Source organism: Delphinus delphis, chromosome 13 (assembly GCF_949987515.2).
Source record: "Delphinus delphis chromosome 13, mDelDel1.2, whole genome shotgun sequence".
Classification (NCBI taxonomy): domain Eukaryota; kingdom Metazoa; phylum Chordata; class Mammalia; order Artiodactyla; family Delphinidae; genus Delphinus; species Delphinus delphis.
The window spans coordinates 12220187-12245131 of record NC_082695.1 but is presented as its reverse complement, the minus strand read 5'-3'; the positions used below and the strand labels follow the sequence as shown (position 1 = coordinate 12245131).

General features: G+C 43.3%; 1 protein-coding gene across 12 annotated transcripts in view; it reads right to left on the bottom strand.

Moving 5' to 3' along the window:
• Window positions 1-24945, bottom strand: part of SPRING1 (SREBF pathway regulator in golgi 1) — a 336951-nt gene that overhangs the window by 311040 nt on the left and 966 nt on the right. For 10 of the 12 annotated variants that reach the window (XM_060028104.1, XM_060028103.1, XM_060028100.1 and 7 more), the window contains exons 2-4: window positions 16223-16379; window positions 12172-12323; window positions 11666-11779 (exon numbers count right to left, since the gene is read on the bottom strand). In XM_060028104.1, coding sequence (XP_059884087.1) covers window positions 11666-11779; window positions 12172-12323; window positions 16223-16379 — 423 coding nt within the window. Of the gene's footprint in view, window positions 1-5310; window positions 6154-8589; window positions 9577-11665; window positions 11780-12171; window positions 12324-16222; window positions 16380-24945 lie in introns of those variants that run through there. The other 2 variants (XM_060028108.1, XM_060028107.1) reach the window with 2 other exon arrangements.

Here is a 24945-nt window from a genome sequence, read left to right as displayed (position 1 = left end):
TGGGGGCTGTGCCTCAATTAGAGGCCCACAGTACTTCTATACACACACTTCGTGACAATCAAAACTGTCTTCACAAAAAAAAAAAAAAAAAAAACTGTCTTCACACATTGGCTTATGTCCCCTGGGGGGCAAAATCTCCCTGCAGTTAAACACCACAGGTTTAAAGCAGCACTTTCCAGGTCTTGAAGCTACCAACTAGAATCCTGGAATGCCAGGGCTGGAAGGACCCTCATACGTGCTCCCCTGTACACTTTCACAGATGGGCAAACAGGCCCAGAAAAGAAGAGACACATTGGAGCCAAGATGGCTTCAGCAACGCAGCTCAGTGTTGCTCCCTACCCCGTGCTGTCCTTCGGGTTTTCGTAGAACTCAGCATCATTTCCTTCAAGGATTTTATCAGTCAGTGAGGCTGTCATAACAAAATACCACAGACTGGGGAGCTTAAATGGCAACTTATTCTCTCGCAGTTCTGGAGGCTGGAAGTCCGAGATGAAGGTGTCAGTAGGTTTGTTTCTCCTGAGGCCCTCCTTGGCTTGCAGACGGCTGCCTTCCTGAAGCCCTGGTGTCTCTCCCTCTTCTTAGAAGGGCACAGTACTATTAGATTAGAAGCCACCCTCACAGCTTCACTTTAACTTAATCACCTCTTCAAAGGCCTTTTCTCTAAATAGGTTACATTCTGATGGACTGGGGTTGGGAATTCAGCATACGGATTTTGGAAGGAGACAATTCAGCCCATTATAAGGACTCTGCTCAGTGGGAAAAAGAATGTTAAGATAGAGCCCTCTCACCTGGGTTGTGCTGAAAGGCTAAGATCCCCTTTCAATGCATTATTCAAAAACCCTTCCTGGCAGGACTAGCAGCGAGGTGAAACATTCTGCTTAAATCAAGGATGATCCAAACCCAAGGTCAAACAGCAAGCTTCAGAGCAAGTAACCCCTCCTCCACCGAGGACCTCCTTCTCACCGCTCAAGAGCCCAGTATGGCACTACATCACAGGGGCTAAAAGTCCAGGTCCAAGAGCAAAAAAAGATCTGGGTTCCGTCACTATCCTGGTTTAAACCACTAAGACAGTGTTCCCCTACGCGAAGAAATTAATCCAAGTTCGTTTCTTTAGAATGAGGATAAAAAGACCTACTATCACATAAGCGTGGTTGTTAGGATTAAATAAGAGGCCTTTAGCGCCAGAAATGATAGGAAGACAGTCGCTGCTATCACAGTGTTCCTAGGCTGGGCCCGCATGCACCTTCCAGGGCTCTGAAGTTGGCATCTAACAGTATAACCTGGAGCAAAATTTAACCTGAGCATCAGAGCCTTGTTCTTAAAATGAAGATGAGAAAGAATACCAGCCTCAGAAGACAGTGCCGTGTGAAAGTGATGGTGCAAATGTTTTTTGTCTGGGCAGGAATGGTCAAGAGACTATTGTACATTTTGCCTCGGTGAACGGGAGAGGAGGAAGAAGGGGGCAGTCACGGGCACCGAGTTAAGCCTGGTGTCTTCGAGGGCACCAGCAGCAGATCTATTTCCTTCTCCTTGCAATGGATACTCCTCTGAGTCCCTGTGCACAAAATCGACGGGCCCTGGAAAGAGTCTTGGTTTGTCGTCACTACCAGATGGTCCTTCATTGTCTTAAGGAGAGGGAACCCACTCAGGCACAGGTCCCACAGTCTCCCAACAAGGACTATGCTGAGGACAGAAAACCTAAGGAATTGGTGCCACCAAGTGGCACAGACAGCAACTGCTCTTTGTGCCCCTGGCACCTCCGTCTTCTCTCCTCTCCCCTTCCTCTTCCTCCCATCTAACTCTCTTCCTCCTTCTTTCCTTGAAAGAGTGCCCACGACCATGGTTTAATTCAGTGGCCATCCTTGAAGGTCTGAAAAGGCTGCGGTGAAAAGACAGGGCTTTAAGATCATACTGGACTTGACTCCGTAGTTCCTCCCTGCGCTAAATCAGGTCAATGAGCTTATTTGTGTCAAATAAATGAGCCCGGCTGACGGCTAAGCAGCTGCAAGACTATTTATCTCAGGCCTCCAAGCTGGCACTCAGCAGGCTACAGGCAAAGCTCAGGAGGGGCACGGGTGTCAGGGCCTGAGCTCTCGGAGCACGCCCTGGATTGCTGCCCAGACAAAAACCTCCCGAGAGAAACTGAGTCCAGCATGTGCGGGGGGCGGGGTGGGGGGGGGAACTCTAGGCCTCTGGGACTATGGAGGTGAGCAGAGAAGATTCCAGCTCCAAATAGCAGCCCACAGAGCATCTGGGAACATCTTTAGAAAACGACATCCCTCCTGCCCTCAAAAACCATCACATGCGCCACAAACTTGACAAAGCAGAGTTGGCTTTTGGGGAAACTTGGCTGCTTTGAGCTCAGCTCATCCTTTCCCCAAACTAGACATCCAGAAAGACGGTCCCCATGTGTCCTTCCCAGGCATTTTATATATTTTTTTGTTTTTTTTAATTCTGTAGTGATTCACTGAAATGAATGACATACTTCAGAGATCTGGAGTGGGGCTCCCCCCCATCTTTTTCTCTTAGCTCTCTCAGGAAAGTGGGATTCTGCCGTGACAGGCTTTGACCTCAGCACATTTCCTGCAGGTCAACTCTGGCTGAAATAGAATGTCTGTAACTTGTTTGTGAAGAACACAAAGACTTGTCTCCCCACTGTGTAAAAATCAGATAGAAAAGGGATGCAGAAATGCAATGACAAACTTGTATGCATTTCCAAAAGGGCTTTCAATCCTACCCTGGCTTTATTTTAGAGGCCAGATTACACAATTAAAATGTGTACTTTTAAAAAAATAAATAAATAAAAATTTAAAAATAAATAAAAATTAAAAAAATAAAATGTGTACTTTTCCCACTCCGTAAATCAATTAGCTATAGTTAGGTTAAGCCAACACAACAAGAACTTTTAAAATATTATGTACAGCAGGATTCTACCTTTATTTATGTACTAACACAAAATACACATTCATGTACGAAAAAAGATAACTTTACATAAAAACTTTAATTAGTGGTTATATTTGGGGGCTGGGGATCTGACTATTGTGGCACAATTTAGTATCTTTGTAATTTTCTATATTTTAAAATGTAATTCCCTACATTTTCAGGTTTCTGCCTAGTAATCACGAAAGAAATGAAAGGGAAACCTTTTACTGAGCGATGACTACAGAAGCCCTTAATAGGAATTCCAAGATGCTCTGAGCATCTCGGGTTAAGCATGCCTAAATAATTTAGCACTGTATTAAGGTATAGCTACATAGCACATTCTGGGCTTCCCTGCCAAAAGGCAGCTGTTTTTATGATGGAAAACACAGCAGCTGTCTTCACAGGTGCAGAGCAGCAATACATAATAAGCTGGTCCCAGCAGAGACGAATATGGTCTCTACTGAAAATCTGAGGAGAAAAAGGCAAAAAGTGGTGAGCCCCAGTTGAAATCTTCAAGAGAGAAGGGGAAGCCCTGATTTGAAGAAAACAGGCTCCAGATTACTGGTCTCCACTTACCCAGTGAAAATCAAAGCCAAGGACCAAGTCGCTGGGCTCTGGTCTTGCTTTAACACGTGGCAGGATCTTTGGCACAAAAATCAGAATTTTGGATCTGCAAGATACCTTAGCAATCACCCTCCTCTGACAAATGAGGAAACCAAAGCCAGAAGAGGTTAATTTACTCAAGGTCATTAATGCCTGTGCTCTCATCAGTAAAATTAGGATGCTACTCACAGACTTCATTTTGCTGTTACACTTATAAACACACACACTCCTCCCTCAGTAATAGTGACATGTGACCAACATAGTCTGAAATCTTGAATTTAACTGATAGCCAACACCACTTTTTCTCATTTAGCAAACACTTCTGATTTTGATAACCGGATGTAAGCTGATGAGAGCTTGCCTACTCTATGCTGCATAAAAAAATGTATGAATTTAGAAAGTCCAAAGACCTGAGGAACTACTGACCCTACCAAAAACTTGGAAAGTACCCTCTTAGAAATAAAATGCATTTCTCGCAGTGATATGTTTTGGTTCCTCTGAGCCCACAGACTGTACAGTCCTGAGAAACAATACAGCTGGACCCCTATCCAAACATTTGACTGACTGCAGGGCCCACTGGTTGTAACTGGCCAGTTGTTTTGTTTATTATAATATTAAAGGCTGTACTTCTATTTTTAAGAAGTCCAGCAGTTCAGCTCTAACAGCAGACATGAATCGAGTTGTACAATTGAAGGTACGTGGCGAGGGGCTGCCGGGACACGTAGTTGGCCACACAAACACAACCGCTGTTGTTCCCCACTCAGGCCCTCGGAGGCCACCTGTTCCTCTTCATGTCTGTGTAAGCTGACTGGACGCTGAATGTTGCAGACATGTGACTGAGCGAAAACGGGGATCCTGGTACCCAAAACTGTCCTCACACCATGACAACACACTATGCAACAAGAGTCCACAAAGGCAAAGGGCCTGGAAGGCAATGCACTGATGCCACAGAGTCAGGAAAAGTGCTGTGTAGGAAAGAACTCTCACAATCCCACCGGATTCTTTTTTCTTTTAATTATTACTACTTACTTATGTGGTACCTTTTTAGAGTAGAATGACCAGTTTTCCGAATGGAATCGGTAGTGACTCATTTCCCCTCGCCCCACCCCCAAAGGCCCTCCTTGCAGAGAGCCACTGTAGGGGGATGGGGAGGGCACATCTGCGGCCGGGGGGTTGGGGGGGGCTCTCTGTAAACCTGGTCATTCTGCCCACAGGAGGTGTCTGCACCTGGATTGTGACAGCGCGCGAGGGATGCCGCCACAGAGTAACAATGCCATTCCTGGAGGCAGCACCGGGCTGGTAGAGACCAAGGAGGAAGCAGCACGTCCTATGGGATTCCAGGGTAATTTAATCAGCAGCACTTGCGTGCGGCAGAAGACAAGGGCAGCGAAATAATCAAGTCCACTCTCAGCTCCTGGTAGTTTTTCTGTTTAACCGAAGGGGGTAAAATGTGACTCGAGAGAAGGGCCTCTCTGCCTCACCCGGCACTGCTGATGCGTGGAGCTGGATGACTGTGTCACGGGGGCAGTGGTGGGCTCCACCCACTACACATACCGCCTGCCCTCAGTTGTGATAAGAATGTCTCAGACGTTGCCAACTGTTCCCTGGGGGCAAAACTGCCCCCATTTGCTGCCCTAGATCAACTGGAAAAGCTAGTCAACAAGTGAGCCACTTGATTCTGAGTAATGCAGGGTTGAAAAAAACAAGAAAAGGGATTTAAGGCCTCCTTCAGTGAGGAACGCTCTGTAAGAAAAAGACCAACAAAAGTAAAACTGGCCAAGGTCAAGAAGAGCAGTTTACCACATGTGAAAGATAAACACCCAATCAAAATATGGGAAGAAATTAAATATCAATTAGAACATAGAGATCCATTAGCAAAAAGAGTTAAAAAATGATACCAAGGGGTTCGTAGGTATATGACAAAAGACACTCCTCGCATACTTTATTTATTTTATTTATTTTTGGCTGTGTCAGGTCTTAGTTGTGGCACATGGGATCTTTTGTTGTGGTGCGCGGGCTCCTCTCTAGTAGTGGCGTGCGGGTTTTCACTTCTCTAGTTGTGGCACATGGGATCTTTCGTTGTGGTGGGCGGGCTTCTCTCTAGTAGTGGCGTGCAGGTTTTCTCTTCTCTAGTTGTGGCGCGCAGGCTCCAGGGCATGTGGGCTCTGTAGTTTGCGGCACGCAGGCTCTTTAGTTGAGGCTTGCGAGCTCAGTAGTTGTGGCGCGCGGGCTTAGTTGCCCCATGGCATGTGGGATCTTAGTTCCCTGACCAGGGATCAAGCCTGCGTCCCCTGCATTGTAAGGCGGATCCTTTACCACTGGACCACCGGGGAAGTCCCACTCCCCACATAGTTTAGGTGGGAGTATAAATTGGTGAAAATCATTCTCAAATAAACATACAAACGTGTATGTGAAAGCATATCATCAGTGCATTATTTGTAGCAGCCAAAAAAGAAAAAAAAAACAGCAATAAGCTAAATGACCTCAGCAGGGATTAATAACATTACAGTATATCCATGAAACTGACACCAGGTGGTCACTAAAAATTATTAGATAGGCCTATATGTCACATAGAAGGATGTCCATCAGAGGATTGCTTTCAAGAAGAAAAAGTATTATCATATCTGCCTAGAAAGTCATGAGGGAAAGAGAAAAAAAACGGGCTGATCTCTAGGTTGCATGATTTTAGGTCATTATTACTTTCATCTTTGACACATTTCTGAATAACCTGCATTTTAAAAATTATCTTTAGCATGAGTTCTTCTAAAAACAGTAGTAAAAATAATACCTAGAACTCTGTAGTTGCCACCCTTCCACCCAAGGGGCCCACCCATCCTCACCTTGCCAACTATGTGATGTCAGACCCCCACTGGACTGCAGATGTGGACTTCATGCCCAGCATTGGGCCTTTACTCACTCCAACACCTCACAACAGCCCCACAAGGAGCAGATGCAATCCCGTATCACAGAGCAGGGCCTGGGACTCAGAAGAGGAAAGACTACCCAAGGCCATGCCTTAATAAGTAGGAGTTACTGACTGCGAGGCCGAATTCTCTCCAGCCTGTGAAGAGTAGACTAAATAACAGTAGAAACTAACACAACAGAGTAAAGCAACTATACTCCAATAAACATTAAAAAAGAAAAAAGAGCAGACTAAATAAGCAACATATCTGTTCATTTACAATCTACCTGCAAATCCCAACGATGGGAACAGCTTGCTCGGAACCTTGCACACAGCTCCCGCAGCGCCTTTGCAGCCTCACCAACTGAGGCACCCCCTGGACAGCCTCCAAGTCAGCTCCGGGAGCAGGCCAAAAACTGCAAACCCTGCTCTAAAATCCTATCGCCCGCTTTTCCAAGAGCTGCTGAGCTCGCCCTTGGATGCCAGCCCCAGCGTCGCCAGGTCCAGGGCCACCCCAAGTCCCAGGCCCTGCGGAGACAGTGCCTTTTTCTACAGAATGCTTCTTTCCCTGTTAGAACATACCTTATCTTTATTGCTCCAGCAATGAGCATGGCAATTAAGATTCAGAACTGAGGGAAATGCTTTGAATTACCCAATTACCTTTCACCCCAAACGTAACAATTTAAAAATTTTTCTTCTAAACTAAAGGTGTTTTCATTCCTTCTCTGATCTTCTCTTAAAATCCAATGTGTATCACGCACTTTGCTAAGTTCTGGGCATACAAAACTACAACAAGGTCCCTAATTCTGAAAACCTTCAGTCGAAGGAACCAGAAACAAACCAGAGAGGGGAGCAGGGAGGGGTCCAGGCTAGAAGCCTGGAGAGGCCCATGATGTTCCACGTCCTTGGGTGGCTTCGTTACAGAGTCTGCAGTACCGTGACATTCCAAAACAGCGAACATGCCTCTTAGGAGTATAGAAAAACATATTCCAGGGCTGAATGAAAATGACCTTTGGATTATTGACCCAATTTGGCTACTTATACCACCTCTCCCCTCTGCTGGCCTGGACAACCGAGATCTGTATGCTCTCAGAGGAGTGTTTACAGATGAGTCAGCGTTGGAGCTGGCGAGGGGTGGTGGGAAGGACAGTGGACCCAGCGCTGGAGATGAAGGTCGTGTTTTGGTTCCGTCATGGGACCCAGGGAAGTCACTTCACTCCATTTCCTCATCTACGAGGTGGGAACAAACGAGCTTAATTCTCTACCTAAGTTGCAAAGGCTGTGAAAGCAGTGAAAATGCAAAATGTGCTCGCCAATATTCAAATACAGAATAAACAGGTATGGCTGACCTCTGATATAAACTGTTTTCACAGTAAATCTACGTTATTGCCCAAGGGTTCAAATAAGCTCAAAGTGACAACTACCAGGAGACTGAGTTACCACAAGCAATGAGCTGGTGAAACATGCAGACGTGTCCATTACTTTCACACACAGTCTGATTTAGCACCAGTGAACACACACAGAATCTGAAAAACCTGATGCAAACTGAATAGATTTCCTGGGATCTAACATTAAAAACAACTGACAGACAGTTCACCCTCTAAGAAAGTTGACTTAGGGGGACAAACTACTTTGGGAAGATAAGTATAAGTAACAGGAGGGAGTTAAGGGAAATTATTCCATTGAGTAGACTGCAGAAACATACAGGAAGGCAAACATGGCCCAAGGGAAAAGCTCCACTGAAATAAAAATGCTGAAAGCGGGCTGTAAAGCTCGTGCTCTGCTCTGAGGGCAACCGCTGAACAACCGAAAAAGAACAAGGAAGACCTTGCCCAATACCAGGGTTAGTGAGGGGCTCTGGGAAAGAACAGTGTGCGGTAATGTGACTCTGGAGAGGAAAAAGGGGCACGACGCCTTGATCTGAGGACCAAATACTCTCAGCCTTGACCAGAGAGGGTTAGTGTCATATTAGAAACACAGGACACCTCCATCGTGTGGACCAGCAGCCTGCACATCCAATGTCCACGGAAGGTAGATGTGAGTCTCTTAGGGCACCCCGACAGAAACTTGAGTTTTGTTCTTCTTTGTAAATCACAGGGATACCAAATGTCTGTACCTATTACATCTCCCGAAGCTGAAAGCGATAAAGGACGACCACTTACAGTCAGTTGCGAGATGCATCTCCACTGAGGAATCGCCTTAAGATGGGGTTTCCATGACAGAAGAGGAGGAGGCCGCCCAGCAGATGACTTTCCTGAGGCTCCCACTGTCCCACGGCTGAGAAGACCAGTCATTTCAACAGGGGCAGTGGAAACAAGAACAGAACCCTCCAGGACAACAAGGCAGAATTTCTGGTTAAAACGGTGCATGCACATAGGTAAACAAGCATATCCAAATACCACTAGGAAACAACCTGAGAGCACATGGTGCCAGCTGCTAGAAAGCTGGCACAGGATGAGAAGGGAAGAGCATCTGAGTTTCTAGACAATTTTAGATGTCAGGACACGGTGTTCAGGGCCCACTCTTGAAGATGCTGTTAAAACAAAACCAAGAACAAACCACCGCGAGAGAACATGCATGTTCTAAGAGACCAAACATTTTATCTGGGTGAAGGGTCGATCTCATTCTTGAAACTCAAGAACACAAGAAAACAACAAGAACAATCTCCTTGAATATACTCAACTATCAAAGAATTTTCCTATAGGAAACATGAGAATTTTCCCACTACTCTAAAGAAGTCCAATAAATAACTTTACAGTGAAGGGCCCGGGGAGAACACACACAGATGCCCACAGGTCCCCAAGCAGCCGCAGAGGAGAGGCGCTCAGAGTGCTGATGCCTTCACCAGGTCGCCCACAGTCTTGTTTTTCTTGAATGTAACCCGCTGGCTGGCATTTCCAACTGCTTTACGGAACAAGTCCATCTGGTAAGCCCGGGGGCGAGTGAGGCCAAAGAGCACAACACAAGTGGTCAAGGTCAAGTCTTCTCCTGAAGACCAGAGAAGGGCTTCAGGCTACAAGTTCTTCAGCAGCGCATCCTCCCAGTGGGTTGAGTCTCCCTCACCGTCACGCGGGGAAGAGCTCGGGAGGGCTCTCTCCGTAGCAGTACTTTGCTATGGGATCCCTATAGGTGTTCTCATGCTGCACGCTCTGTTGGCAAAAGGGAAGAGAAGAGCGCCGTGAGAGAGAGCAGGACGGCGTCCGGCAGACGCTCCCTGCAGAAGCCCGGGTGAGTCCATCTCCAAATGTCACCAAAAGGGTCCAGGGCACTTTCTGGAGCAAACGCAGATGCTCAGCACAGAATGCCAATGAAGGGCATGAAAATGGACATAGTGTCACCACAGGACTGTTTCTTCTATGCACACTAGTGAGTTTTTTTTTTTAACAACCTAGCTGTGACTAGGATAACTTGAGACAAAAAATTTTCCTCAAAGTATTTTAAGTCAGATTAAGATCCAATGGGTGTTTTGCACCTGACCCCGTGCTTCAAAGGAATTCAGTCCCCCGCACTGAACCCTGCAGAGATGAAGGAGATGCACTTCAAATTGCTTTCGTCAAGTTTTATGTACCTAAGGGCTGGTACACAAGCCGAATCCCACAGTACCACACAAGCTTCATCTGGCCAAGCAAAGTGTGATTTAACACAGACAATCATCCGTGGTGGCTAATTTTTCAGCAATTTGTTTTCATACAAGCAACTTGAGTTTTTGGCTAGTCTAGAATTCATTAATTAGCCTAAAACCAAGGCTAAACATCTAAATTGTAAGTATTAATCCAATTTACAAACATGCAGCCAAATCTTCTTTTTCTTGGGACACTTATAAAGGCAAATTGCCAACTGGTAAATTTCTCTTTACAATGAAAATGCAAAGTCTGAAATTTTAGCATCTTCACTCAAGTTTGGAAATAACTCCTGGGTTTTATCAGTTAAAGAAAGAAAATACTTGGCCTTTTCTAACATTTCTCAGAATGACAGTATGAATCAAAGTAAGTCATGGGTTCAGCCATCCTCCACATTTCCTTTAAAGCCCATTCAAATGGAAAGCTCTTCCAGCAAAACAAGGACATCAGGAATTTCTTCATGTTTCAAATGCTCATTATAATCCCTGAAACATTTACCCAGTGATGCTGAATGCTCTAAGAGCAGACCAGAGACATAAAGAGTGGCGTAAAACCCAAAGGCAGACTACAGAAATCTGGCAAAGGGTACAAGAGCTCCAGAGAATGACAAATGAGTCATTCATCTCAGACGGAGCCAGGACAGTCTTGCAGACACCATGAATGGAAGCCAGAGGAAGAGCACCCGTATGACAAACACGTCTGGTGATTTTACAAAGAGAGCTCCAACAACCGCCCGATCACAAAGGCTGAGAGCAGAGGATGCGGAATGATGGAAAGGCAAAGACGTTCAGACGCTTTCAGCAGCTGGTGCCGTGTTTAGTGCCCAAGAGCAAAGCATTTAATGACAACGTGCTGAAAAGTACTGAGAGCTTGGCAACCTACAGATTTACCTGTGTATTTTTCAACACCCACCTGCCCCATCCCCTTGAATCCTAAAATAAACCACAACTTTGTCCCAGAATAAATGAGTACCCACTCTAAATGAGTGGTTGCTGGAAAGCCTTAAATTTCAAAGACGGAGGAGAGAACTTCTCTCAGGAATTGGACTATCAAGACTCCACCCAGACTTTAAAATAATTTTAAGCTTCCAGTTAAAATACAGACAAGCTAATCAGATAGGGAAGATGCAAGTTAGTCAGACCTTGATTTGATATAAATATTTTACATCCCTAACTTGTATAAATCTCATGTTCACATTCTGAATACAGTCAGCCCTCCATACCACGGGTTCCGCATCCATGGATGCAACCAACCACGGGTCAAAAGTATTTGAAAAAACTCCAAGAAATTCCAAAAAGCAAAACATGGTATTTACAGTGTATTAGTTATTGTAAGTAATCTAGAGATGATTTAAAGCATACGGGAGGATTTAAGTAGGTAAGAGGCAAATATTATGCCATTTTATATAAACATTTAGGGATTTGGGGTCCTGGAACCAATCACCCTCAGATACCAAGGGATGATGTACTATCAATCCACCAAAGCTCCACACAACGTCGTTTAAATCTCTTCTCCATTATCACCCCACCAAAAGCCCCCAGTGCATATTTTCGAGTTTTCCTGCAGACCCTGACTCCCACCAGCAAATACCCCAGCTACAGGCATCACAGCTTCTGACCTGGGACGAGGTCCTGCATTTAGCCAAACACAATTCAAAGTGATCTTCGACTGCCATGAAGAGGTTCTGGAATGCCACAGCTGCCCGGTTGAGGAAGCGCTCCAGGAGAAGTTGCTATGGAAACAAAAGTCAGTACCTGTAATAAATTCCAAACTCAGAAGCACAAGGTAACCTTGGAAATTTCTCTTAAACTAACAGACTGCTGATACGGGGAAGAAGAGGGGAAGGAGAGAGAGAGGGGAGCTCAAGTGAGCAGGAGGGCTGATGTTTTATTCTTTAGATATCTGATTAGGAATACAATGGCCCATTCTGTCAAAGAACCACTGGAGGAACTGGGAACCACCTCCTTTCCTTGCAGACAAAGGCTACCTCACAGCAGCCATTTCTGACACCGACAAGGTTCCCTTCTATTTCCAGAAGAATCTCACAAGAAGATTCTAATGCTCCTCGTGAAATGCAGGCAGAAAGAATAAAGGAGATGCAGCACAAGGAGCAACTCTCCATACCTTGTTGGGCTGCAGGCAGCAGGAGACACAGTACTCATAGGCGCTGCAGCAGCCATTGGACAAGCAGCCATCACAGCAGTACTGCTTTGTGCCAGGGACGTTGACGTTACAGCAGCCATTTACCAGCAAATCTTTCCTCTCACAAACGTAACCTGAAAGTCAGAGACTAACCTGAGTATAAACCCAGCAGTCCCCCCACCTGCCCACCAGGGGCGATCATGAGGCAGCAATGAAAGTCCTGCATGCAAAGAACATAAAGATAGAGTCTGGAGTCAGGGGCATCCTAAGGACCACAGAACCTGGAATCAGAGAGTGTCTAATCAGAGCTTGCTTCCTGCATGCAGCAGTTTACAGGAAACATGGACTCCCATCTTGTAAGTAGGCTATATATATCCTAATCTACCTAAAATTACGTTTTAGTCTGCTGTCACATATTTGATGCAATCAACACATCGCCTATGTTCTCCTGTGCTAACCTATGCAAGCTAATTATTCATCTATGCCTGGGAAAAAATGTCATTATTTTTCAAAGAAAAATCTGAAAAGAGGAAAAAACCAAGGTTTTCACTCCTGAAAGTGAGATCCTTCTAGATTTAAAACAAAAAACCTCCACATATACTTTTTACATTTAAATACCTTTTAAATACTTACATTTAGTAATTTGAAGGATTTTTTAAAATAGTAGTCACACCTAACCTTTATAAACTGATTTAGGCTCCTTTTAAGTATACATTGCAGGGATTCAACTACCCCTCAGAATTAGGGAATGAGAGTACTCTAATACCCAAGGAAGAAAAATCCTCCCAATTCCCTCCATTCATCATCTAAACACACCCCCTCCAACCTAGTTCATTCATTCATACTCAACTTTAAGAATCTCCTCACAAAAGCTAATTTATTGTTCATAGCTGCTAAATACACATTTCTCTATATCCTTCTGGGAGTGGGACAGAAAAATGTAAGAACAAGTCCATTAGGGACACCACGTGGCCCATGGGAAATTCCCAGGTGCAGGCCCAGGCCCACAGGTACACACACGGGCCCACGGGTGCACACAGGTGCAGAGCAGCTGTTCCTCACATCATTCCATTCTAAATGCCCCAGCTTCTTAATCCTCAGAGAATGAGACATCATGAAGCATGAGGTTGTTTTCAGAAACCACTCTGGAAAAACAAAGCATGAGGTTGTTTTCAGAAACTACACTGGAAAACAAAGTCTGTGCAAACGCAGGAGGCACCATTAAAATAAGAGTGGAAGGGACCAGAAGGGCCCTCACGTCACACGGGGAAAACTGAGAACCAGATCGCTGCTGTTGTGGTTTTAACTATGCCTTTTGTCTTCTAAATTAAGACAGGATGATTCTAATGCCATATTAAATGTTTCTGGGATTCTTCCTAACTATTCTTACTCACTTCCTTCAGAAGGGTTATAAATTAAAAATCTGAATAAGCCAGCATGTTCCTCAAAATTCTACCCCAAATGATACAGAGCATCTTATCACATGATCTGTGTCAGAAAGATGTAAAACATTACACTTGTTGAAATGATCTTTCTGCCCTTTTCTCTTTTCCATGTTATAAGTGTTAGCATCTCAGGCCTTCTGTTTTTCCCCAGTACAAACTGCAAGTATTTAGCTTTGAAACCAGGCGGGTCTTTCTAACTCCTGGTGAAAGTCCATCAAGATTTCTCCTTTTGCATCAGAAATGTACTCCTGCAAACATTATTTCCAATGAGGAGTCCTGTGAGATCACAACCTCAGAGTGTGCTGCTACTGACTGGGAAACCAACTTCTAACCTTTGAAAAGTTTGTAACTCTGCTGGTTGTCTTACTGAATAAGGTGTCACCCTGACAACACTCGTGGGGGTGGCATCTGCTTGCTAAAAGGCAAAAATTCCTGCAAGTTTTCTTTATTACACTGCTTATCTCCTCTCCTGCATTCATGGAGGTAAAATAAAACCTATGGTTCTTGGATTTTTTTTGATTGGTTCTTGGAACTTAAGAAATCTGAGAGTCTTTGTCTCACTTGAATTAAGCAGAGGGAAATCATTCTTTTGCTAGCTATGACAAAAGAAAAGGACAAACTGTCATTCATAACTAATATTAAATATTAAAGTCAAGTCATAAGATTTCACACTTTCTCACTGAGTACCATACAAACAAAAGCCTATAAGAAAAAAGCACTGAACTCCAAGTTCAGTCCTGGTCTTAGTCCTAGGTCTGCCCCTGACTGACTAGCTGGGTCATCTTATGGAAGTAACTTTCCTTCGCTAAACTTTACTGTTAAAACAAAGCAAAAAAAAAAAAAAAAAAAGCAAAACAAATGTTACTTGCAATTTAATCTGCTTTTTCAATGTGATCTTAAAAACAGAGCTGGGCACTGTTGAGTCAGCAGTGCATTTTTGTGCAAAATTTTCCAGCTCTTCTAATCTAGGTGGGAGGTTTTCCTGATTCCTTCCTTCAATCCCAAATAATCTCATCTGCTCTGATTCCTTTGAGATCTTTTTGGAAAAGTTTTTTTTTTTTAATTATTTTGCTGGGGTTGCAAACTTTAAATATAGATATATAAAAAGCACTATAGTTCCATTTTGAAGATAGCACGTGTCTTCATTTTGTTAGGCTTCATCAGGTATCGATTCAAGGTTACCTGTATCAGTTTCAGTATTGTGACGTTCATAACCCATTTGTTCGGAGACTCTCTAAGAGAGAGCCAATTTTACTCTTGCAAACTAACCAGATTATTGTAAACCACCAGGTGAAAAGGGAATAAACAATCTGTAAACCAGTCGGGGAACTCTGACCACTGTTTGGATAGCTGACATTAAGGAAAAGTGGTACTCTCTTGGCGTGATAATGGTATCCCGTTTATGGTTTGTAAAAGAGCCCCTGCCACCTTGGGCAGGTTCCTGAACCGCTTGGTGTATCTTCAACTACAAAGTGAAGACAGAAACACCTACACCTCACAGGACTGCTACAACAATCAAATGAGATGTTATTCAAGGAGAGCTTTTAGCCCAGTGCCCAGCATGTAGTAAGGGCTAAATTAATGCAGGCAGAGCATTACCAGGAGTCTCTCCTTGGGGGACTGGGCCAGTCTTAGAGTGGTTAGAGCTCTAGCGGCTGTCTAATCCAAACGCCTTGCCAGCACAGGAATCGCCTTTCTTATACACTAAAACTCTGGGAGAAGGCACCAAAACAGACAGATTGTTTTTTTTAATTGAGGTATCATTGATTTACAATATTACATAAGTTTCAGGTGACAACTTAGTGATTCATAATTTTTAAGAGTTATACTCCATTTATAGTTATTATAAAATATTGGCTATATTCCCTGTGCTGTTTGATATACCTCGGTAGCTTATATTTTATACACAGTAGTTTGTACCTCTTAATCCCCAGCCCTATCTTGCCGCTGTAAAAAGAATGAAATTTTGCCATTCGCAACAACGTGGATGGATTTGGAGGGTATAACACTTAGTGCAGTAAGTCAGACAGAGGAAGACAAATACTTTGATGTTGTATGATATCACTTATACGTGGAACCTAAAAATAAAACTAGTGAATATAACAAAAAAGAAACAGACTGATGTTTTAATAGTAACAGTAAAACATTTTGGAAGTGTTTATAATTCATTTGAGATTATGCAGTCAACAACTGCATTCATTCTCTTCCTAAATGCCAACACTATGTGGATACGATTCACGTCACCAAGAAGGAAAACTGTTTATCTTGTAGAGTTCACCATCAAAATGAGAAAAAAAAGACTGTTAAGATCTGAAAGTACTGGGGCTGGGAAGAGACTGGCAGGAAGTAGTCAAGGGGCTGACGCATGATAAAATGCTAAAACCGTAATTCTAACTCTGGAGAGTGTCTCTTATCAAACCAAGCTTCTCTGATGTTGAGGGGAACCTTGAATGATGAGTCAGATATAAAAGAAAAAGACGTGAGAAGTGTTGAAATGGGCAAGAGGGGGAAAGACAGCATATAAAATCCCTATTTAAAAACCTACGAATGGCCCAGGGACTGCAGGAGAGGAAGGGAGCCAGACTAACCAAGTTCATCCGTGATGAGGTGCTTCCCTTGAATGGAGTTCCGGCACTGGTTGCTGGGCCGACTGCTGTTGCCCAAGTTAAACTGCACTTTCCATGGGATGGGCTGATCGTGGTCGTGAACCTGGAGGAGATTCCGATCTCTCACTGCCCTCTCCTCCTACAAAGACACCATAAATGACAAGGTTAAAGTATCACTTCTTGCATTTTCACCAATTTTTTCATAGAAACTACAGTAATAGGAAAGAAACAATATAAAACAGCTTGCACAACAGGAATCTGCACTCCCCTGGTATGAGTAAAGTCTGAGCCAAAGTCATGAAAAAAAATGCAGGGCTTCCCTGGTGGCACAGTGGTTAAGAATCCACCCACCAGGACTTCCCTGGTGGCACAGTGGTTGAGAATCTGCCTGCCAATGCAGGGGACATGGGTTTGAGCCCTGGTCCGGGAAGATCCCATATGCTGCGGAGCAACTAAGCCCATGTGCCACAACTACTGAGCCTGCACTCTAGAGCCTGTGAGCCACAACTACTGAGCCTGCGTGCCACAACTACTGAAGCCCGTGCGCCTAGAGCCCATGCTCAGCAACAAGAGAAGCCACTGCAATGAGAAGCCCGCGCACCGCAAGGAAGAGTAGCCCCCACTCACCGCAACTAGAGAAAGACTGCGCGCAGCAATGAAGACCCAATGCAGCCAAGAATAAATAAATGTATTTCTTTCAAAAAATGCAAAATAAACCTGCAGGAAGAAGTAATAAATTAGGGCTATGCTTCAAAACTGGCAGACTTACATAAATGCCCTTGGACTACGTGCATGTTATGAATGTGTACAAAAGCATTAATTTTGTCAAAAAAATTTGGAGGGAAAAAATTTTGAAATTTTTCTGATGGCAAATCATTTAAAATATTTTTTATATTAAAACAAATACATTGTGGAATAGAATGTAAAATCTGAATACACTTTTAAAATAGAAAAGGAAACTTCAAAGAAACTTTCCAACTGTCATTTCAGACAATACCTGGACAGGTCTAGGGCACAAGCTTACTTTCATTTGCAGTAAGGAGTTTAGTGGTAAACTAAGGGGAACGCTGAATTGGGAGGTTGATTTCAGGGGCAAGAAGAAGCATGTCAACTTGCAAATTTCTTCTATGAAAAAATACTAAGTATGTGACCCTTAGAACATACCTTTCTTTATAAAAGACACCCATGCCAGCCAGCCCTTTACCGAGACATGCAAAGTGAGGAGTTTCTCTAGAGGCAAGAGTTTAGATCTTTTCTCCTAGCCCCCAAGGCACAGTCGGGCTTTCCAAATTGCCTTTGTTATACTCTTAAAGAAACTAAGTAAGGTGCCTGAGTGCCAAAAAAACAAGCCATGCAAGAAAGAGCCATCTTCTCAGAGGATTCTTCAACCTATCTATCACTGGAAAACAAAACAATGATAAGACTCCCTCCAAGAGGATTTTTATACATAATAGTTTAACCATTCTACCATTTTAATAGAGTTCTGTGGCTTTTGCCATTAAGAATGATCTGTCATGTGTCACTGTTTGAGAAAAAGGGACTAACCTTGAAAGTTGATGGCAAAGGTTATACTTTAAGACAATGGGAAACAGCTATACAGTTACTAAGATATCTCTAGGAAAGCTATGTGGGAAGAGCTATTAATATTTAAGACATGCAAATCCACATCTACTTTGGCACAGCAAACACATGTTTGAGGCCTAGCCTCTGGAAAGTACAGACGTGTAAGGGTGCACTAGGATGTCTACTACAGCACTGTTTATGTGGTGGAAAAAACCTGGAACCCCAACCACAGAGAAATGAGTGAATAAACACTGGATAGCCATAGCTATTACCTAAAAATTACCTATGACTTATGTGTATTTATCTAGAGCAGGAGTCCGTAAACCTGACTTGCACATCAGATTATTAAGGACTTCAAATTCTGATTCCTGAGCCCAACTCCAGACTGAGTAAAAAGCTCTGTGGATGGGACCTGGGAATCAATATTTTTAAAGCACTCGGATAATTTTAATACAGAGGGCTGCAGATCCCTGGTGGATGTCCATAGTATATTAAGGAAAAAAACAAGTTACAAAATAATGTGCATATTATCACACATTGTATTATGATAACTGTATTAATACATACATATGGGTTTATAAGAGCTGAGATAAATGCATGCAAAGATACTACAAACCATTAACATGGAAAGGACATAGGTGATTATTAACATTTTTCATCATCGTTGGAATAGTTTCATTTTTAATTTAAAATAAAATGATAAAAAATTATTAAAAACATGATGATCATTAACAACAGGAGACACTAAATGAGGAATCTACAGGAACTCTGTACTATCCTTGAAACTTTTCTGTAAATCCATAATTACTCCAAAATTAAAAGTTTATTTAAAAAAAAATGACTGCCAACATAAAAGACATAAATTGCCCACAATCGCATCACTTGAATAAAGCTGTATCTATTTCTGCATATTAACTTCTAGCCTTTGACCCCAGCATTTATACTACAAATTAGTATGCTTCACATTCAGCTCCTCTTGACACTAATTGGATGGTAAACGATTCAAGTACCTACATTATCTTGATAATCACATTTTCAAGGCTATATAATAATCCATCACCTTGATGTGCTGTAATTTAGTAAAAACATCCTCTACAGATCAACGTTTAAGCCCACCGAGGGGTCTGTTATCATAAATAGCACTGCAATAAAAATGTAGACCTTTTGCTTATTCTCTTGAGTAATTTGTGGTAGGAATTATTATTAGTAGAGTCAATGCTAAATAGTGCCAAATATTGATAATTTCCCAAAAGTTATATATGCCATTTGTAACATTACCAGAATTTAAATAACAGTGTGCCACTCCACTATTGAATTTTGTTCCTTAATTTACTAAAGGTAAAACAGTCCTTCAAGGTGGCTTTCATTTCTATTCCGCCCCCTCTCTTTTGTTTCTTTTATAGGAAAGAACTGGCACTAGCAGGAACAGGATGGGTTATATCAATACAAAAACAACATCGGTATTCCTTGGTTGGGGCAAGAAAAGGACTTAAATGCATAAGTCTTGAGAATATGGGAAAAATCACTTAGGTGCACAATGCTTAACCACCTGTAAATTCATGAGTTCTGCTGGGACCGTGTCAATTAACGGCATAATCAAGCTATGTGCAAACTAAAGTGCACTTGAAATGCTACCCTAGATAAATTAACAGCCATAAAGACTTAAGAAGCTGGTCAAAGTACAGTAAACTGGATCTCACAACAAGGTTGAAAGTGCTCTTGACATCACTCTCAAACTTTCCTGTTATTCCTTCTGAAAGAAAATGAAGAGTTCACGGACAAGGGCATCCCAGAAGGACCTCTTTCACATTACTGTGTTCCTGGTAAATAGGATGGCAATTCTCCCAGCACTTGTACTTGTTTTCAAACATGAATATTTAAGACCTTTCCAAAAGAACTGGTAAGAGTTGTACAACCAGAAAAGACCGTACAAGAGATTGTGTAAGACATAATGGCAAATGTAATGAATTAGCACATGGTCGCTTTCCTGAAGGTCCAGTCTTGCAAGGGTGTGGTGAAGGGGCACCGAGGGAATTCCTTCATTGGACAGGTGGCTTTAAACCTTTCTGAAACTACCCTACTAGGCTGTCTCAATTTTGAGCACCACCCCCGCCGCGTGTGTGTGTGTGTGTGTGTGTGTGTGTGTGTGTGTGTGTGTGTGTGTGTGTGTGTGTGTGTGTGTGTGTGTGTGTGTATTTTTTAATTCAAGATTCATTCAAAGGTATCAAGTTCTTACAATGTGTTAAAGATACAGAGACAAAGATAGGCAGGTTCTCTATTTTCAAAGAGCCTCCAGGGCCTTCCCTGGTGGTGCAGTGGTTAAGAATCCACCTGCCAATGCAGGAGACACAGGTTCGAGCCCTGGTCCGGGAAGATCCCACATGCTAGTGGAGCAACTAAGCCCATGTGCCACAACTACTGAGCCTGCACTCTAGAGTCCGCAAGCCACAACTACTAAGCCTGCATGCCACAACTACTGAAGTCCATGCGCCTAGAGCCCGTGCTCTGCAGCAAAAGAAGTCACCACACTGAGAAGCCGGCGCACCACAACAAAGAGTAGCCCCCACTCACGGCAACTAGAGGAAGCCCACATGCAGCAACTAAGATCCAATGCAGCCATAAATAAATAAATAAATTTATTTTTTAAAAAAAAAGGAGCCTCCAGAATTTTCTTCATAAACTACAAGGCGCTAGAGAAATGTTTTTATTACTAATGTATATTACCTAACCTCTGATTTAAAAAGGGGTATTTTAATAACTGTCCTGTCTCTTTTTCGGGGGTTATCATTAGGGTCAAATGAGATGTGTCCCATGTAAGCAGTAAAGCACTTAAACATAAGGCACTGTCATTAAAAGAATCGCTTATGATTCTCAAAAGTAAAAGAAAAAAGGGGATAAAGGCCAGAGGGAATCCCAATGTCTAATATTTGGGGAATAGCTAATAAATATAGCCTCATCATGGAAATTTTTAGTTATAAAAACTTACACCTCGAAAGAGCTTTTAAAGATGGGGAAAATGCATATATGTTAAGTGAAGAAACAGTAGGCCCTAATTATATTTTTAAAATATGAAGAAAGAAAATATGCCCAAATATCATCAGTAAATCTCTCTGTTTGGTGAGATTAAAGATAATTGCTTTCCTCCTCTACCCTGTGCAGCACTTTACAGACTCTGAAAGGTATATGTACCTTGTTGATACGGTGAAAAACAGAGCAGAAAAACAGATTAGCAACTCTCTCTTATGATTTATTATACTTTATATAGTGTCTAACTTGAAACCAATTTACATACTTAATTACGTTAAAGCTAAGGATGTTTATATATTTTCAAGGAGTTATGCAAATAGCCCTGACACTTTCTGGAACTGCACCACTTGAACAACTATGAGAACAGTTATTTACATGAGAGGACCTCTAAGGACCCTTCTGACTCCAAGACGGATTTCTCTATTCTCAGCTCAAATGCCCCACAGAGTTAGGCCCACCTTGCCGCTCTATCACAGTACCTTGTTTTGTATTCTTTGTATCACAAATTATTATCTGAAATAATTCTGCTCATTTGCCATTTCTACCCCTCACCCCCTACAGAATATAGGCTCTGGGAGAGTAAGACTGTATCTGCTTTGCCTCCCACTGTATCTCCATCATCTAGCAGACAGTGCCTGGTGCAGCTGGTGTTCACTAAACATTTGTTAAATCAATGTGCCCAAGTCACCTAGCACCCAGTCCTCACCCCCAATGGCATCCCCACCAAGGTCACTAATTTCTCCTGTGCTCCCATCCCTACAATTTAAGCTATCTCCCAAAGCATTAATTAACATGAAAATCAAAACAGGAATTCAAAGCTGTAGAGAATAATCAACTATTCTCTAGGCAAAAAGTGGCCACATCTGCTCCATGAGTTCACAGTCTCACTGAAGCAGAGCTAAGGATCATATGAAAAACTCCAAAGCTTTCGAGTTTTTCACAGCCTCTTCTCAATTAATTCTAACCACACCCACCCCGCCTTCCCGTCCAATAGACAGACAGCTGTGCTACAGCACAGCTCCTTACAGATGGAGCCTGAGGCTGGGCAAAATGGAGCAGACTCCCTCAAGCCACACAGCTCAGGAGTGCTGGAAGACCGCAACTGCAGCAGAGAATAGAGCAGAGTTGCAGCAAACTCACAGGCACGCAGGAGGGGCATCAGTCAGAATAGGCTCCAAGGATCCTTTCCAGTTTTAAAAATTATTGAAGACTTCAGTATGTGAGTTAATGAGGGTTATGGCTAATGATATTTATCATACTGGAAATTAAAACCAATTCTTAAAACATTTAAATAAGTTATTTATTCGTTTAAAAATAACAATAATGAGGTCTTCCCTGGTGGCCCAGTGGTTGAGAGTCTGCCTGCCGATGCAGGGGACACGGGTTCCTGCCCCGGCCCGGGAAGATCCCACATGCCGCGGAGCGGCTGGGCCCGTGAGCCATGGCCGCTGAGCCTGCGCGTCCGGAGCCTGTGCTCCGCAACGGGAGAGGCCACAACAGTGAGAGGCCCGCATACCGCAAAAAATAATAATAATAAATAACAATAATGAGCCCATTACATGTCAACAGTTTTTCATGTGTGTGGGGGGAAAAATGTTTTTCAAAACAAAAAAATATACTTGGTGAGATGAGAAAATGTCTTTACATTTCTGCAAATGTTTTTAATGTCTGGCTTGACGGAAAACAGCTGGATTCTCACAACTGCCTCTAAATCCAATTTATTGCAATACCTTGTTCAGGTTGAAGCTTATGAAGAAAATCTACCTCACACAAATGTGCAGTTGGAAATAGGAGTATTTTAGTGGCTCTTCCAGATAATCATGGATAATCTTCTTTGATACTACTTCAAAACTTGACAAGTATAGTTTCTTAAAAGTTCACTGCAAATGGTGCAGCCACTTTGGAAAACAGCCTGGCAGTTCTTCAAAAAGTTAAACACAGTTACCAAGTGACCCATCAATTCCACTCCTAGGACCATACTCAAGAGAACTGAAAACATATTTCCGAACAAAACCTTGTACACCAATGTCCATGGCAGCCCTAGTCATAATAGCCAAAAGGCAGATACAAGCCAAGTCTCCATCAAATGATGATGGCTAAACAAAATGTGTTGGATGCCTACAACGGCATATTACTCAGACATAAAAATGAAGTACTAATACATGCTACAACATGGATGAGACTTGACTGGCTTTTAACTGAAAGAAGACAGACAAAGAAGACCACATAGTGTATGTTTCCATTTATATGAAATGTTCAGAATACGTAAATCCATGGAGACAGAAAGTTGACTAGTGGTTGCCAGGGGCTTGATGGGCAGGGATACAGAGGTTATAGCTAACGCGTTTCTTAGGCAGTGGGGGAATCAGATCCAGAAAAATCTGCAAAACAAAACTGTTGCTGAAAGTTTCAGGGGATTCACGATCACCCCCCCCCACACACACATACACACACCCCTAGGACTGTAGTCACAGATCACAAGTTTAAAAAAAAAAAAAAGACACACAGGGAAAAATAAAATAAGAACAAGGTACACCAGAGTACTTAAAAGGCATTTGTAGGAGGAATTCCCTGGTGGTCCAGTGGTTAGGACTCTGCACTTTCACTGCTGAGGGTCCGGGTTCAATCCCTGGTCAGGGAACTAAGACCCCACAAGCCCCGCGGTGCAGCCAAAAAAAAAAAGTGGTTGTAGGGAAAGTCACAGTGTAGACAGCATCTGAGTCAGGCAGGAAAAATTAGTAGGACTGTGCCAAGCTGGGAAGAAAGGAAAAGTCACCCCAATTAAAAAGATGTGATTGTTTGTTCAACCAATATTTGAATACCCATGAAGTGCCTGGCAGTATTCTAGGGACTGAGATTCTACGAACAACACAGACAAGGTCCCTGGTCTCCAAAAAATTACGTTCTAGAAGGGAGAGTGAGGGGAGACAGATAAACAAGTAAATGATCCAGAAATGCTCAGTAAGTGATGCTTACCGCAGAGAAAATAAAGCAGGACTATGGGCAAGGAACTGAAATCACTGAGATTGTGTCACCTGCTGTGACCTGGAGCAGTAATAGTTAGCCTCACCTGAACTGACCAAAAAAAAAAAAAACACTCACAATGCAGAGATCCTGGAACGGGCGTCTGGAGTTTTAGCTGAGTGCAACAGGAACCCAAAGAAGAACTATACACAAGGGAGTGCTGGGATTTTTTTTTTTTTCTTTTCAGATTATCACTCCTCCTACTGGTTAGAGAATAGACTGCAGAATAAGAAAGGAAGCAGGGCTTCCCTGGTGGCGCAGTGGTTGAGAGTCCGCCTGACGATGCAGGGGACGCGGGTTCATGCCCCGGTCCGGGAAGATCCCACATGCCGCGGAGCGGCTGGGCCCGTGAGCCATGGCCGCTGAGCCTGCACGTCCGGAGCCTGTGCTCCGCAGCGGGAGAGGCCACAACGGGGAGAGGCCCGCGTACCGCAAAAAAAAAAAAAAAAAAAAAAGCAACGAAGCAGAGACCTGTTGGTGGGCTACTACAGCAGTCCGGACAGGGAAAAGCAGAAGGTATCTGTGGCTGGGGAATGGTAGTGCCACTCAGTGAGGCTGGGAAGACTGGAGAGGAAGTGGTGGTGGAGAATCAGGAGTTCTGTTTTGGCCAAGTATGAGGAGCCGACAACGCACGCAAAAAGGGACGTCAAGCAAGCAACGGGATATGAACCGTGGGGTTTCTGGATAGGTCAAGGCTGGAGTTAGAAACAGCAACAGCATACAGCTGGTATTTAAACCAATGGTGCTAGAGATGAGCTGGGTCAGCTGGGAGGAAGGTAGAGGGCTGAGTCCGGGGTCACTACAGCACCCACCTGACAGGGAAGGAACAACACGTGGCCATGAGCAGGTGTCTGCAAAGTTGTGAAAACACAAGTGCAAGCACTTAGTCTGCATGAATGTCACCGACGCATCCCAGTCACCAGAAGAGGCTTACAACACTCAGCCTCTCTGTTAGCCTGAGGTGAGAGGTGGGCTACGGTCCCCTAACTTTCCGTTTTACAATCTCCTAAAACTAAGGTGACCATATCACTTAGTATTTCTTTTCTATTCATTGACAAATTTTATACGAATATGACCCTTGAGAATGAAAA